Here is a 15921-nt window from a genome sequence, read left to right as displayed (position 1 = left end):
ACATAATATTCCTTTTACTTACCTCAGAGGGCAAACTGCTGCTGAAAACATTATCATCATCTTTGTTTTCTTCACCATTTTTCTCTACAGGAACCCATTCTCCATAAACACTATCTGCTTCTTTTTTCCGATGTTGAGATCCAGATGACACAGGGAATTCTTTTGTTAATGTTACCTGGCTTTTTGGTGGAGTTGGCTTTGCTGCAGCAATCTAAAAAATAATGTTTTGCTTAATTAAAACTCAATAGATGTTCAACATAATCTGAAAATGACTTTGTTCATTATTTCACACAGTATTTAACCTAAATTAAAAACTAAATTCCATTTGAATTTTACTTAAACAGTTCTACAAGTTGTGCTGTTTCACTAGTCTAGAAACACGAATACTCACATTCAGATTGAAAAAAATGGGTTTGGGTTCACTGAGTTTAAAAGGATGATGATAAAAAGGAGGTTCTTCTTCCTCTTCATCCGAAACATGAGGTTTATTCACTATTACATCATCATCTTCTTTACTCTGTGCAATCTGTTTGCATTTCTTAAAAAAGTAAAAACAAACAAAAGATAAACCTTACACTTTATGCAGAGTAACATGTAATTTCTTAAAAGAATCAAAACCACATAATATCAATTTTCAAAGGTAAAACAAGATTAATGATAGGTTACAGATATGTAACTTAGCTTACTGGTTACTATTTAAACACACTCTAGCTGGTCAGTCAGTTAACAACATTTATTGAGCACCTACTATGTGCAGAGCACTGTACTGGGCACTGTCCAGGGAATACAAAAAAAATAAAGTAAAAGACATGGTCCCTGCTCTCAAGGAGCTTACAATCTAGTTCAATAGACGGAATACATACACATGAGATAATTGAGGAACGCTTTTACAGAGCAACACAATTAACAAGTGCAAACTGATATAATACAAACTGAGTACATAAGTGCTCAAAGAACAAAAGCTTAAGAGAACAGAATCAGGCAGAATCTGATAATCAAGGAATATTCCTCACAGAGTTCTAAGCCAGATTTTCATAGTTACGAACAAGGATTAGCAAGGAAAGGAAAAGAAAGTCACCCTAGTCAGGTAGTGGTAAAGAGGTGAGAAAAAACTTATTAGAAGGGACAGAGGGCTGAAGATGAGGCTAAAATATATAGGGAAACACTAGGTGTTCACAGGTTTTGGATAAGGAGCTTGGATTTGATAAGCAAGCAACAGAAGCCTTCACTAGGTCCTTAAACTTAAAAAAAAAATTGTAATAAATCTAAGTAAGGAAACAGATTAAGAAACTATATGATCCCCAAATGTATGGCTAAATAAAATCTCAAACACTTGCAACTGGGTTAGATGATAGCATGTCTTTCCATAAATGTTTTGTAGGTTGAGTCTCTAAAGGAACAGAACTCAAGAATGGAATATAAGGCATGATGGGGAGGGTGCAATTGATGAGGTCTGACACATAAAGTAAAGTCAATTCCGCCTTGAGAAGCAAAGGAACTGACTCCATTACCTGGCTTTATAAAAAGGTCAGAGTAAATTTGGGTGGACATGTCTCTATACTAGCAGTAGAATCTGTCATATCCCTTATCAATTGAAAATACTTTAATAGGATAAAAAGCTCATATAGCCAAAAACACAGAATATACCAAGCTTGTAACCAAGGGGAACAGAATATATTGACAGTGGCAGGCTGGCATAAGGCTAGCCAATAACAAGTTTCAATATCTGAAACAATGTGGTATTTCTGGATCCTAGCAGCAATATTTCAGCGTCCTCCAAAAAAAAATTTTTTTAATAAAATAAAGCCAAAAGACAAAAAAAAAAAGCCTCAATTTAAAAGATCAAATTCTTAAAAACAAAAATAAGTGTGTTTAAAATATATATGTTACTGCCAAAACCCGAACCGCAGGAAGAACTGATAATGGCCGGCCATTATCACCAATGGCTGGTACCAAACAGCCAAAACCCGAAATGTTGATGCGAAAGAAGTTCCTTTCAGGCAATGGCCAGCTAGTCTCATTAATTTCCAAGCTCCGGTGGCAAAAGATCATTTCTGAAGATTGTCTGTGTCTTTGCGTATATGCAGTACACTCGTGGCGATCAGTGAACACGTCGTGAATGGAAACGAAACTGTAGGCGAGCTTCTGCGTGTTGCTCACTCAACACCTCCTCCATTCAAACGAACCGTCCCACTCCTCAGTCAGTTTGGCTTCTAAAACTGGAAAGCAAAAGTAATGGGAAGTAACTTTTAGCTAGCGGAGCTTAGCCATCCCGGATAATGGCCTGCTAAATAGAGCTTCTGCCGCTGCCACGTCTGTATTTCGGGTTTTGGCCACTCGGTGCCAGCCATTATCAGTTCAGCCCACAATTCGGGTTTTGGCACGCTCCAGAGTCAACATCACTGGAATAATCCATTTAAGAATGACAAATTCTGTCTAGCTTACCTCAGTTAGTTCTTCTATAGTAGCTCCTCCTGATTTTTTAGCAACTTTCTCTTCTATTGAAGGTGGAGGTGCAGGCTTTAGGTTTGGCGGTAAAGGAACACCAGCCTTAGCACACATGGCAGCTGCATTAGCTTTGGCTATTTCAAGTAACTGAGCCTTATCTGCAAGAGGAATATATAAGAAGCAGTTTTCCTAAAAGGCTGTACATTTTGTATTATCTAATGTTTCATATGCTAACAAAATTAAAGGCATCAATCTTCTGCCCTAACTTACAGCTGTGATGAAATCACTCTTTGGCTCAAAGTTTTAAAACAAATGCCCCATATTTAAAAAAGAATTAAGTCCACATTTAGCTTACCATTCAAACACTATACAAAATAGCTAGACTACACAACTATAATGATCACTCAGCCACACACATTAAGACACACACCTGCCCAAACCTACTTTATTTTCCACAACTATCACGCCCCTTAAATTACTTTCCTTCTAATCTCGGACAACATTTTAAAGCACTCTTTGAGCCCAAGTTCAAAACTGCCACCTCTTCCAAGTAACAAGTCTTAAGTCAGAATTTAACATTCCTCTCCACCGTGCTCCCAAAGTACCTAATCTATACCAGTAATTACAGCAATCATCACATTCTACGCTTTTTGGTAGTTTTACTATTTGGTAAAAGAGACATATATGCATTTTATCTGTGTCTCTTGTACTAACTTGTAATCACTCCAGAAATTATATACTGTTTTTTGCTTTGAATAAAAAAAGAACTCAGAAACATTTGTTGAACTGAATGCATTCTCCCTTGCGGTTCTGTTAAGATCTTTTTCTTTAGACAACTCTGACCTGGAAATGTCCAATCCACTGGGATAATGATAAATTATCCATTATTATTACAGGTAGTCACGCATGATCCATCAAGTTTTAATCACCTCTGCACACTTTTTAAAATTAGGAGAAATTAGAACACTTCATCTTTTAAAAGGCAGACTGAAATCACTTTAACTCCCCATATGCAAAATTCCCTACTCACTTCCATCACCCATTATACCAATCAGAATTATTTTCACAAACATTTAACAGTACTGTATTGCCAGTTTAAGACATGTAACTTATTAAAAAAGAAACATTTGATTTTAGGCTTATCTGCAAGAATTTATGTTGGAATACATACAATAACAACCTGAGCAGATACTAGCCTTGTCTTTAACTGGACTTCTACCTGCCATTTTTAGTTATGGAATATGGTTAAAGCAAAAAGAAAGCATTCAAGCATGGAAATACCTTGGTTCTAATTTACTCCAAAGCAGGTCTTTTAAACGCTAATTACAAATGTACTTATTCCTACATTTTCTAAACAGAAACTAAACCTAACTACAAAAATTTAAAGATAGAAATATTTATCCTAAACCAATAACCCCAAATATTCCATTTGACTCACAGAAAAAAACTCAGCTTTAAATCATTCTCTAATACCATTAAATTTTTAAATGACTCACTCAGATCCGTCAGACGTTTAGGTGATCTGCCTCTTTCAGAAGACCTGGATCGTTTACGGCGGATGGGAGACCTGCTAAACCTTCTTCTCAAGGGTGTTCGTGATCGCCTTAATCTGACTGGTGATATACTGAAGCTTCGTCTTCTTACCACAGATCTTGATCTTCTCCGACGGCTCGGGGTGCGGCTCCGTCGGCTCGGGGTGCGGCTCCGTCGGCTCGGGGTGCGGCTCCGTCGGCTCGGGGTGCGGCTCCTTCGGCTCGGGGTGCGACTCCTTCGGCTGGGGGTGCGGCTCCGTCGGCTCGGGGAGATGCTGAAGCTCCTTCTTCCCCCAGATCTAGATCTTCTTCGACGACTCGGAGTGTGACTCCGGCTCCGACGGCTTGGGGTGCGACTCCGAGCTCTACCTGTTTTCCGGTTATCCCTGGAGCTTGATCTTTTTCTTTTTCTTTCCCTGGACTTGGATCTGTGCTTTGGCGATCTTTTGCGCTTCTCTTTTGATACAGATCGCCTTCCTCTAGACTTTGATCTTGACCTGCTGCTCCTCCTTCTGCGTCTTGATCGTGACCGTGAACGTGTTTGAGAGCGATGAGACTTGGACTTCGATGATCTCTTCCTTGCCCTAGAACGAGATTCACTGGTGCGCTTTCGCGGTTTGTGTTCAGAAGACTTGGAACGCTTACTTCGAGATCTTAACGAAGAGTCCCTTTTCTTCTCTTTCTCACCTTTGTCACGGTTCTTATTTTTCTTGCTTTTTTCATGTGTGTCCTTAACTTTTACAAAAATTTCATAATCATCTTTTTCCTCTGAAGACGACTCTGAAGCTCTTTCTGGTATACTAATTACAACTGGACTGGCAGCAGATTTATCCCGTTCAACTTCACTTGCAAGTAAAGGTCCTTCAATACCAGCTCTAAGGCTTGTAAGACGTTCCATGTCCTTAGGAAGTAATGGTCTCACTAAATCAGCTTCATTAATATCATCAATGTTGGCAGAAAATCCTGAATCAGACAGTATCTCTTTAGTAGGGAGAGGTACTTCTTTATCTTCTCCACTACTTTCTTTAGGACTGAGAGCCACTGCTAATGTCTGGTCACTCTCCTGTATAGGTAATGATCCTTCTGCATCCTTACTGACAAAGTTATTATTAGCTGGTATATCAGGATGAATGTCTTTAGCAGGTAAAGGTCCCTCTATGTCAGCTTCACTACCACCACTGGGGCTGGTGGAAATTACCATGTCATGTTCAGTATCTTGAGTAGTTAACGATACTTCAACATCATATTTACTAATTGAACTGAAAGCAGATGCTGTGGCAAATTCAAGACCCTTACCAGTTCCCAGTGCATCAGGTTCAAGAGCAAGGGAACCAGTAGAAGACAGAGTCCCTCCTACATCAGTTTCACTAACAGTAGGACAGGTATCCAATACTGTGCATTGTTTAGTCTCATTGGTGGGCAAAATCTTCTCTTCACCAGTTTCACCAACAGCACCAGTGCTGGCAGCAGACACTGTGTTATGTTCCATCTCTTTAGCAATTAAGTGATTATTTATATTAAGGTCTATATTCATACCACTTTCAGTTTCATAAGAATCATTCTTCAGGTGTCCTTCAGCATGTGGCTCTTCGTCTGAATGCATGGGAATCTCCTGCATGCTAATCTCTGGAGCAAGATTTTGATCGCCAGACAGTAAATTCATTCCTTTTATAACGTTAGACTCCAGTATCATTGGTGTAGACTCTAAAACCATCTCAGTGGGTATTACTTGAGTCTGCTCTGAGAGAGTGACAGGAGGCTCTGAAATTGTCACAGTAGATTCTTGGACACAAATAGATGGTTCTGAAACAATCACGTTAGGTTGAAAGACTGACACCGCTGGTTCCAGGACAGGCACAGTAGGCTCCAGGGCAGAAACAACTGGCACAGGAACGGTAATATGCTCTGGCTCAGACAAGGCCAGGGGCTCTGGGACAGCCTCAGCCGGTGGGTCCTGGACAGCCACAGCCGCTGGGTCTGGCACAGCCTCAGCCTGTGGCTCTGGAACAGCCATGGCTGGTGGCTCTGAGACAGTTCCAGCTGGTTGCTCTGGGACAGCCACAGCTGGTTGCTCTGGGACAGCCACAGCTGGTAGCTCTGAGACAGCCATGGCTGGCAGATCTACAGTGCTCTGGGATGGCTCTGGAATAGGTACTGCTGCCTCCAGCAGGGACATAGATACCTCTGAGGCAACATGTCCTGAAGCCCTCATGGAATCAAAAGTTTCTGCTGCCTCTGACATAACAGAAGGCTCTGATGTTAACACAGTCGGTTCACCTGATGTTGTGGGAGTTTCCGACACCATATAAGTCACTGGTCTTTCTGGAATAATTTCATGCTCTTCTGCTACAGCAGCAGACTCTACAGGTGTTGATGTGACCAAAGACTCTGGCTCCAGTGGTGGTTCTGGAACAGTCATGGAAGCCTCTATTGCTAACATTGAAGGCTCTGATGCTGACACTGAATAATTAGCAAGCACTGCTGAAGGCTCTGAAATCTCACTTTGACTCACAGGAGGTTCAGGCAGCGACACAGACTCTTCAGGAGGTAATGCTGGCACCTCAGTAGGCCAAGTATTTTCAGCTGTTAATGCTGACTGCTCAGTGGGTAATGCTGGACCCTCTGGTGGTTCCTCAGGAGGCAATGGCGGTGTCATTGGTGGCTCTTCAGGTGGCAATGGTGGCATTGTTGGAGGCTCTTCAGGAGGCAAAGGTGGCACCATATATGCCTCCGTATATGTATCAGTGTAAGAATCGGTGTAAGAATCAGCTGCCATAGACATCATTGAACGATCAGCAGTATAAGATGACATCATAGATCGATCAGCTGCAGAGTACGATGACATCATAGACCGGTCAGCAGCAGAGTATGAAGACATCATAGACCGGTCAGCACCCATGGACATCATAGATCGGTCAGCCATCGGGGACATCATGGAGCGCTCATAAGCTGACATCATAGAGCGTTCATAAGCTGACATCATAGAGCGCTCAGCCATAGGGGACATCATAGAGCGTTCATAAGCTGACATCATAGAGCGCTCATAGGCTGACATCATAGAGCGTTCAGCCATAGGGGACATCATAGACCGCTCATAAGACATCATAGAGCGTTCGTAAGATGACATCATGGAACGTTCTGCAGCATAGGACATCATCATAGAACGTCTAGATGCTAACATCAGGGGTCTAGGTGCTAACCTATATGGCCTGGGAGCTATTCTATAGGACCTGGGTGCTATCCTATAGGGTCTAGGTGACATCCTATAGGGATCAGGAGTTAGTCTGTAGGGATCATGGCCTAATCTATAGGGGTCTTGCCCTAACCTGTAAGCATCATGACCTAGCCTATAAGGGTCATGACCTAACCTATAGGGATCTTGAGCTAACCTGTAAGGATCCTGAGCTAACCTGTAGGGATCAGGAGATTTTGAACCCAACATAGCAGAATCTTGGGTACTAGATGCTAACATCTGAGCATCCATGGTACCAGACGCTAACATCTGAGCATCCATGGTGCCGGAAGCTAACATCTGAGAGTCCATAGTACCAGATGCTAACATCTGGGAATCCATAGAGCTAGTGGCTAACATCTGGGAGTCCATGGAGCTGGTTGCTAACATCTGGGAGTCCATGGTGCTGGTTGCTAACATCTGGGAGTCCATGGAGCTGGTTGCTAACATCTGGGAGTCCATGGAGCTGGTTGCTAACATCTGGGAGTCCATGGAGCTGGTTGCTAACATCTGGGAGTCCATGGAGCTGGTTGCTAACATCTGGGAGTCCATGGAGCTGGTTGCTAACATCTGGGAGTCCATGGAGCTGGTTGCTAACATCTGGGAGTCCATGGAGCTAGTTGCTAACATCTGGGAGTCCATGGTGCTAGAGGCTAACATCTGGGAGTCCATGGTGTTGGACGCTAGCATCTGGGAGTCCATGGTGTTGGACGCTAGCATTTGGGAGTCCATGGTGTTGGATGCTAACATATGGGTCTCCATGGTGTTAGAAGCTAACATATGGGATTCTTGGGCCATCAAGGGATCCACTCCTACTGTTACAGAAGTCTCCCCCACTAATGTAGTAGGCAGCTCCTGTGCTACCGTATTATACGACTCCAGCGCTGTCGTCGAGGGCACCTCCAGGGACTGCGACACGGTCATCGTTGACAGCTCCGTTGTTGTCACCACAGACTGAACAGAGATCTCCAGCGCCACAGTTGCCACAGGCTGCCCAGGCAACTCTGGCGCCCCAGGCTGCCCTGGCAACTCCAGCACCCCTGTTGCCAAAGGCTGCCCCAAAAGCTCCAGTGCTCCAGCTGCCCCAGACTGCCCCGAGAACTCCAGTGCCCCAGCTGCCATGAGCTGCCCAGGCAACTCCAGTGCCCCAGTTGCCACAGGCTGCCCCGACAACTCCAGTGCCCTAGTTGCCGAAGGCAGCCCTGGCAACTCTGGCACCCCAGTCACCGAAGACTGCCCTGGCAACTCCAGCGCTGTCGTTGCCACTGGCTGTCCTGGCAACTCCAGCACCATTGCTGCCTCAGGCTGCCCCAGCAACCCTGTTGCCGTCGTCACCTCAGGCTGCCCAGGATGTTCCACCGTTGTCATCCCCACAGGCTGCTCCAACTCTGTCGTCGTCACAGGTTGTTCGGTCAACTCCATTGCTACTGTAACCACAGGCTGCCCTGGCAGCTCTACTGCTGCTGTCACCACAGGCAGCCCTGGCAACTCCTGTGCCATCACAGGTGGCTCTGGTACCTCCTGTGGTGGCTCCAACCCCATGGATGGTGCTGGAAGCCCTGGCAATTCCTGCGACAACTGTGGCACTGACGTCACAGAGGGCCCCGGCAACTCAGGCACTGCTGTCGCAGGGGGCCCTAGCAACTCAGGCACTGGGGTAGAAAGGGGCCCTGGCAACTCTGGCACCGGGGTAGCAGAGGGCCCAGGTAACTCCAGCACTGGAGTCACAGGGGGCCCCTGCAACTCCAGCATGGAGGTCGCAGGTGGCCCCGGCAACTCCATCGCTGAGGCCACCGACGACTCCTGCAGCTCCAACGCTGTGGTCTTGGGCAGCTCCAGCATCTCCTGCGGTCTTGTCATGGATGAATCTGCAATCTCCGATGGTACTTCTACAGGCTGCTCTGGCAATCTTAGCACTTCAGTTGCCGATGACTCTGGAAAATCCATTGTTGTTGATGTGCTTGGCTCAGGGTGCACCTGAGTAGGTGTCTCTGATGACACAAGGGTTTCTGATGGCTCTAGCACTTTTGCTACTGGAGGCTCTAACAACATGATCTTTGATGGCTCTGGAGGTGTGCTCTCCAAAGATTTCAGCCCAGGCTTCACCTGACACTCCACTGACATTGTCACAACCGGCTCAGATGACTTTAGCACTACTGTTGTAGTAGGCACTGGTGCTGTTGCAAAGGAATCCAGAATCTTTGTCGTGGATGGTTCCAGCATTACTGCTACAGACTGCTCTGACTGCACTGAAACTACTGATGTAGATGCAACTGACAGTTCTGCAGTTTTTGTAGCTGGCTTCAGAATTTCTAAGGTGTGTGGCTCTAATACCTCCATAGATACTACAGGAGGTTCTAGCACAAGTGCAGGAGACTCACTGGTGTCAGATAGGCCGAACGCTCTTACAGGATGCTCCAGTGCCATTTCTGAAGGTTCAGAATCAAACTTCAAAAAGGAATCTGATTCTAAATCTACATTCCCATCATGATGTGATTTCGGCTTTGATTCAGATTCTTCTGGCTGTCTTTTATACTTTTTTTCCTTTTCTTTCTTCTTTTTCTTCTTTTTATTTTTGTGCTTTTTATGTTTCTTCGACTTTTTGGTAGGTATTTCATCAGTAGGATCTGTTTGTACAGACACACATCTACTTTTTCTGGAAGCCTCCTTCAAGTCTGAAATTTAGGAAAATTAATTTTGTCAAATATCCCCCAAAATAGATTTAGGTAAGTCGTATAAACCAAAACTTACAATCCATGTTAAGATACCATAACACTTCTTGTTAAACAAAAGGTTACTAAATAAACTATTTTCCATAAACCAGTTATCTGAAGACTGACACTTTTCCAATACTTCTTTTACAACTGAAGCCTGGGTTAAAAATAATTTCTTAATTTATTACAAAAACTTTTAGAATTACATTAAGATGTGTTTTTACTAAGTTCATTTAAAACAATTACTTTCTCCAGCTCTTACTATACAGCAAATTACTTTTAAACTACAATTATGATGAATATCTTTCATATTATTAACTCTAAGAATTTCCACAAAAACACACGTTAAAAAACTTTTGTAACTATTTTATCACCCTTATTTATACAGAAAGCAACATGGCACTAGCTCTGGAACACACTGTCTGCTTTTGGATACTGAATCAATTCACCACTCACTAAATGAATAGACGTGGCCAAACCGCTGACACTCTGTCTTCCAGAGTTAGAGGACGAACTCAGTTAAAACATACAAAGTACACTGAATAATGCCTGGCACCAAGTAAGCCCTCAGCAAATGCTAGAGATTGCTTTTATAGTATAAGGTCTGAACAACAAATGTAAAATACGGAACCTGAATTTTCCCCCATGTTGCATTCTAATAAAAATAACACCTTCCCCCCAATACTCTTCTAAATTACTAAGAAGTAATTTTTTTTAATGTTTCTACTTTAAAAATGATAATAAAGTCATTTGGAGAAGAAAATTCGTACAGCCCTTAACATGTAACTTAAGAACATTTCAATCTGCATATCTAAAAGAAAAAGTGGTTTATAATCCACTTTGTAACCAGATGAGATTTACTCTAATGCCAATATCATATTAGATAAACCTTAGTGCTCTTAGGTGATCGGAAATCCAGGTCACCAAGATTATGGAAAAAGCAAATCAACACATGACAAGACCTCTTCCAAAGCAAAATTAATCATTTTCCACTAATTGTTTATTATGTACCAAACGTTAGCTACATTATACTTCAAGAAAAAGTTGCTAGAGCCATGAATCTAAGCAAGGCTACAGTCCATGCTATTTTTTTTTAACCATACTCTATACTAAAAATAAAAAAAAACAAAACCCATACCATGGCCCCCCATTTACAAAACTAAACAATATTGTTATTTTTGTGGCTGATCACAAATCCTTCATTTCTAAGCATCAATTATTTAATCAATTCCCCAAATGCTAAATATCCAGCAATGATTCCTCTCCATTCATTGCACCTTTAAGAGGAGTAGACACAAAAACAAGATCATCTCTAATCTTGAGCTTTAAAATAAAACCTTCCAGGGTTTTAGAATCATTACAGATATGGTCCGGACTCCTGTACCTTCCAAAACTGACATTTATACAACTGTTCAATGAAAACCTACATTCAAAATCCTGGCACTGAGGCACTGTAAGACTAAACCAAACAAAGATAGTTATATTCCACCAGCAAAGTAAACAAATGCATCGATGCTCATGGTTCCAGTACAATTGTATTTTCAAAAAAATACTTAAAATCTTCAGTAAATCAATTAAACTAAAAATTAAACTTATTGAAGTTTTAAATCTAATGAACATCTTAAATACTCTGCAATCAAGAAATACTACTGTCAACTATTAAAAAAAAATCTTCAAGTTTTCAAGACAACTGATTATCTCCAACTTACCTGGCTTATATCGTAGTTCCGTATCTAAGACCCCAGAAAGTACTTCCTCTATCTTCTGAACTATTTCTTCATTTGGTAGGCTCCTGGCAGAAGCAGCTGCATCACCTGCCTGGTTTCCTTCAATAGGTGTATTTGTTTCACCATTGAGCTGGCCTTCACTCCTTCCACTTCACAAGAAAAGTTACCAAAATTCATTAATATTTTTATCATGCCATATAATAAATTAATATTTGTAACTCAACTGATTAAAACAATCTTATTTGTACACTTCACCATTTTTTATTTATTTTGGATGCTATTCCCCATCAAAAGTGCTTCCTTAACACTATCTACTTACAGTTGGTACATTTTTATTTTCACACGATTAAAGTTTTCAGAACTGTGAAAGTTAAGAAAAAGTCTTTCAAACAGGTTTCTAAGCTCACCTTTTTTTTTTTTTTTTTTAACAAAATACTCCCCAACCAGCATATTTCTCTCAGGGGAGGAAAATTATTATTAAGATCACAATCACAAAACCAAAGAAAAATACATGACCTAACATTATGGTAGAAGCTATAGCCACAGTAAAGCCACACTTGTGCAAGTATCACAATCACCATCAGCAGTATCAAGGAACACAACTTTAGCCACTCACACATTAAGTCAAAACGGTAACTTGTAGCACTGGATCAGGTTTAGACTGATCAGACTTGCTGAAATGCCATAATGTTGAAAAGGAAAAATACATTTATATAATTTTCACCCAGTTATCAAAAATCATGTAAAACAACTCATTTATAATAACAGTAAATGAATCACTTAACATATTTTCAATTCACGGGAACAGAAGAATCTTAACAGACATAAAAACATATCATTTACTTAGTCTTTTGTACTATTTTGTGTAAATTTACAAAATTGTTTTGAAAAATACTTTAAACAGCACGTTTGACTTAATGTAACTTAAATTTTAGGTAGCAAAATGGGTCGACAATTATGCTCCACTACCTGATAAAAGTCTGGTCAAAACCCAAAAAAATTCAGTAGTTAACCAAGTGTTATTAAAAAACATTTGGTTTTCTAATACAATTAGTCATACAATAGCAATATTTAACATTTATTAACTATTAATTAGGGTTGCACGGTTCTACTTTTTTAAACTCATTTATCCTAACAAAACTCTAAGATCAGCACTATTTTTCTGATTATTTAAATGAGGAAAATGAGGCACAGAGAAGACAAAAAAACCTAGCTGTACATCATACATCTAATTAAGAGGTAAAGCTGGTATTCAAAACCAGAGCTCACACTCAACCATCTATATATAATAACTTAAACTGTCTAAAAGTCAGTCTCCTCACCCAAACCCATATTCATAAAAGTGAGAAAAAAAGGAACTATAGTTCACCGAAATGGCAAATAATCAAAAACTTCTTTTAATACTGACAATATATAGCATAGTATTTGAAAAGAAGCTAAATATTCCCTTAGTAATAAACTGCTTTATCTTTTTAAACTCTCTTCCTGGAGCTCTTTTACATTTTTCCTAAGCACTTTCACAGTGCGTACCTTACTAAAAAGGCCACGATTTAAAAATCAGAAAAGTAGGGCTAAAAAAAAAAAACCTGTCAGTCTATAACAAAGTAATCATCTTAAAGCTGTGAGGATGCTTACTGAACTGCTGCAAAGGAGTGGAAATTTCAAAGCAACTAAATATCCATCAATACAATCCTACAACAGAATTCTATGGAGCCATGAAAAACGTTTCAAAGACTACCGAGACTGATAAAACACAAACGTGTTCACAATATATAGGTGAAAAAAACAACCAACACACAACAAGATGATCACACTTGACAAAATATGTGCATCTGTATGCACAAGGAAAAAATGAAAGAACATGAAGATCAATAACCATGTGGTGTTTTAAAATTTTCTTTCCTCTTTTTTCCTAAACTTTCCACGACAATAACACTTCTAATACAAAAACTGAATTTTAAAAGGTATAGAAAAAAGACATTACAACCAGCAAACACAACTACTTAATATATGCAACTATAAAAAAGTTTTCAGGAAAATTATATTCCCTTAACTCAGGTCGTTTATCATCATCCTAAAAATAACCAGCATATAACAAAATTTTAAAAAGCAACTAAATCAATGAGAAGATCTATTTCCCAATGAAATAACAATATACCCTGGAAAAATATTACAGCAATACTGTATCACTGCCCCAGTAACCTTATGTTAATTTGAGCGCTCAGTTTACAAATGCGTTTTCGGCTGATTTTCAAATTCACGTTACGTGTGGTTCTTGCTCTCAACTTTTAAAATACAACCAGCAAATACATTTGAACTCGGAACAAATATTTACGTTATACAAAGCAAAAAGGCAATCACTGAGTAACAACATGACCCACGCGATTTTCGTTTCTGAGTAAGCAAGTATTTCTTTGAAAATCTCTTCCCATTCAAATTGTGGGGAAGCAAGGGTAAACCAATAGCAATGACAAAAGTAGCGTGTTGGTCAAATATGTCAATTGGGTCAGGGGCGGCAAAAATATTTAGAGCTACACATGAAGTCCACTTTCCGCTGACTAAATTAAAAAAATTACCACTAATGCAAAGTCCCCTTCCATCCTCACCTCGAATATTCTGTCAAAGTAGCTAACATTAATTTGAGCTGTTTTAATTCAAACTTCCAATCTATTAAACTATTAGAATGCTACCTGGTGGAAGCCACAGAACAGTAGGACCCAAATAATCTAATTAAAGGATCCCGACCCCCAAATGGTCTGAAGCTTGCAATAATAAAGCGGATTTAAGATTACCCAAGAAACGGCCGTTAGACCCCTTTCCGGTCAAAGACACCGGCCGGCGAAATCCGCGGAGGCAGAGAGGGGGAGGGGAAGCGCCGCGGCGGCTGAGGAGCTGAGGAAGGAACTAGGCCCGTCCCTGGTGGACAACCAGGCCTACAGTAGCTAAATGGTAGGGAATGACCAAACGGGGGAGTAGCCTGAGCATCCTAACTCGGTTCTAGAAGAGGGAGCCTGGGATTACCTCGGAAAGGGCGAAGTTCCTCGCTGGGAAGGGAGGGAGCGGACGGGGGTGGGGGGGGGCCGGAAAATGGATCCCAGGCCCAGGCGGGGCTGTAGCCGGGCCTAAGACGAGGAACGACAGCGTCCCTGAAGAAAGGTGCCACGGACGGCTACGTGAGGCCCTATCGGTCCCTTGGGAGCAGAAGAGCCTGGGAAGAGTTTACCTTGAAAGCTCCTGTTGAATTTCCCGGAATTTACTGACCACGAAAGACCTAAAAATCTGCTCGATGTTGGTCGCCATGGCGTCCGCTCCGTTCTCTCAACTCCTCCTCACTAGTCCTCCAGGCTCCCAGCATGCCTCGGGAGGAGGCGCAGCGGCCAATTCCGTCTCTAGCCGTCCTGATTGGCTCCTGTGGGAGCGCCCAGTCCGGCACGCTCCGCCTCTGAACCAATCAGTGAGCACGGCCCCGCTCTCCTCCGCTGTTTCTGAGCGTCTGGGGTAGAGCTGCTGACGTTTGCGCCGCGCACGACTATGTCCGCCATGTTAGTGACTGACGCAGGCGCCATTACAGGAGAAGTCTCTCTAGAGGCGACTGTCAGCTTAAGCTGTCAGTCTTCAACAGTGTTTGGGGGCCTTAAGAGGTTTATTTTGGTCACTAAACACCCTAGATTAAATTCCGTGAGGAAAGGGAGCAAGGAGGGCAACATGGTGTTTGACCGGGGACTCCAACTGTCCCGGATGGCACCGAGTTTCGGCAGGGAGATCCATCCGGGAAAACATTAATCAGCGCTTGCCCCCATACGAAGAATACGTTTTTACCGCCATCTGCCTCCCGTGGCATCCTATTATTGGCCTCGGCTTTTTTTTTCGTTTTAGCATTAGGCCAGAGGTCCTGAACCACGTGTGTTCAAACCTTGGTGCATTTTAATCTCGTCAGGAGCCAGGCGTGTCACGAGACTTTTGCACGGTAGCTGGTCAGTCCTGACTCGTGAGCAACACACAATTAGCTGAACATGGGTTAAGCATTTTGGTGCTCCCCCTCCTCAGAGCTCAGGAGGCTCTGGAAGAAGCGAAGAGACGTTACGTGGCACCTGACCCTACAGTGTTACATTGTAAACTCGCTAGGGCTTGGGAGCTTTGCTCTGGGGGAGGTTCAGGCCGCGCCCGAGAGCGGGAGGGAATCACTCTCGATTACCTCGCGGTGGGGCCCACTGGCCACACCGACCAATGGGGAAGCGAAGCCAGCCGGGGGCGGGGCAGGTGGGCGG

The 15921-nt window shown here is 42.2% G+C and overlaps 1 protein-coding gene across 5 annotated transcripts in view; it reads right to left on the bottom strand.

Annotated features, from left to right (window-relative positions):
* SON (SON DNA and RNA binding protein) overlaps positions 1-15012 on the bottom strand; it is a 31591-nt gene extending 16579 nt beyond the window's left edge. For 4 of the 5 annotated variants that reach the window (XM_079923122.1, XM_079923123.1, XM_079923124.1 and 1 more), the window contains exons 1-6: positions 14877-15012; positions 11636-11802; positions 3945-9887; positions 2446-2606; positions 392-538; positions 23-211 (exon numbers count right to left, since the gene is read on the bottom strand). In XM_079923122.1, the coding sequence (XP_079779248.1) occupies positions 23-211; positions 392-538; positions 2446-2606; positions 3945-9887; positions 11636-11802; positions 14877-14953 (6684 nt within the window). In that variant the 5' untranslated portion in view covers positions 14954-15012. Of the gene's footprint in view, positions 1-22; positions 212-391; positions 539-607; positions 2220-2445; positions 2607-3944; positions 9888-11635; positions 11803-14876 lie in introns of those variants that run through there. The other variant, XM_079923126.1, reaches the window with a different exon arrangement.
* Between the last annotated feature and the right edge of the window lie 909 nt (positions 15013-15921).

This window comes from Stenella coeruleoalba, assembly GCF_951394435.1.
Source record: "Stenella coeruleoalba genome assembly, chromosome: 5".
Classification (NCBI taxonomy): domain Eukaryota; kingdom Metazoa; phylum Chordata; class Mammalia; order Artiodactyla; family Delphinidae; genus Stenella; species Stenella coeruleoalba.
The sequence above is the reverse complement of the archived record's forward strand: the minus strand, read 5'-3'. Positions and strand labels throughout refer to the sequence as shown.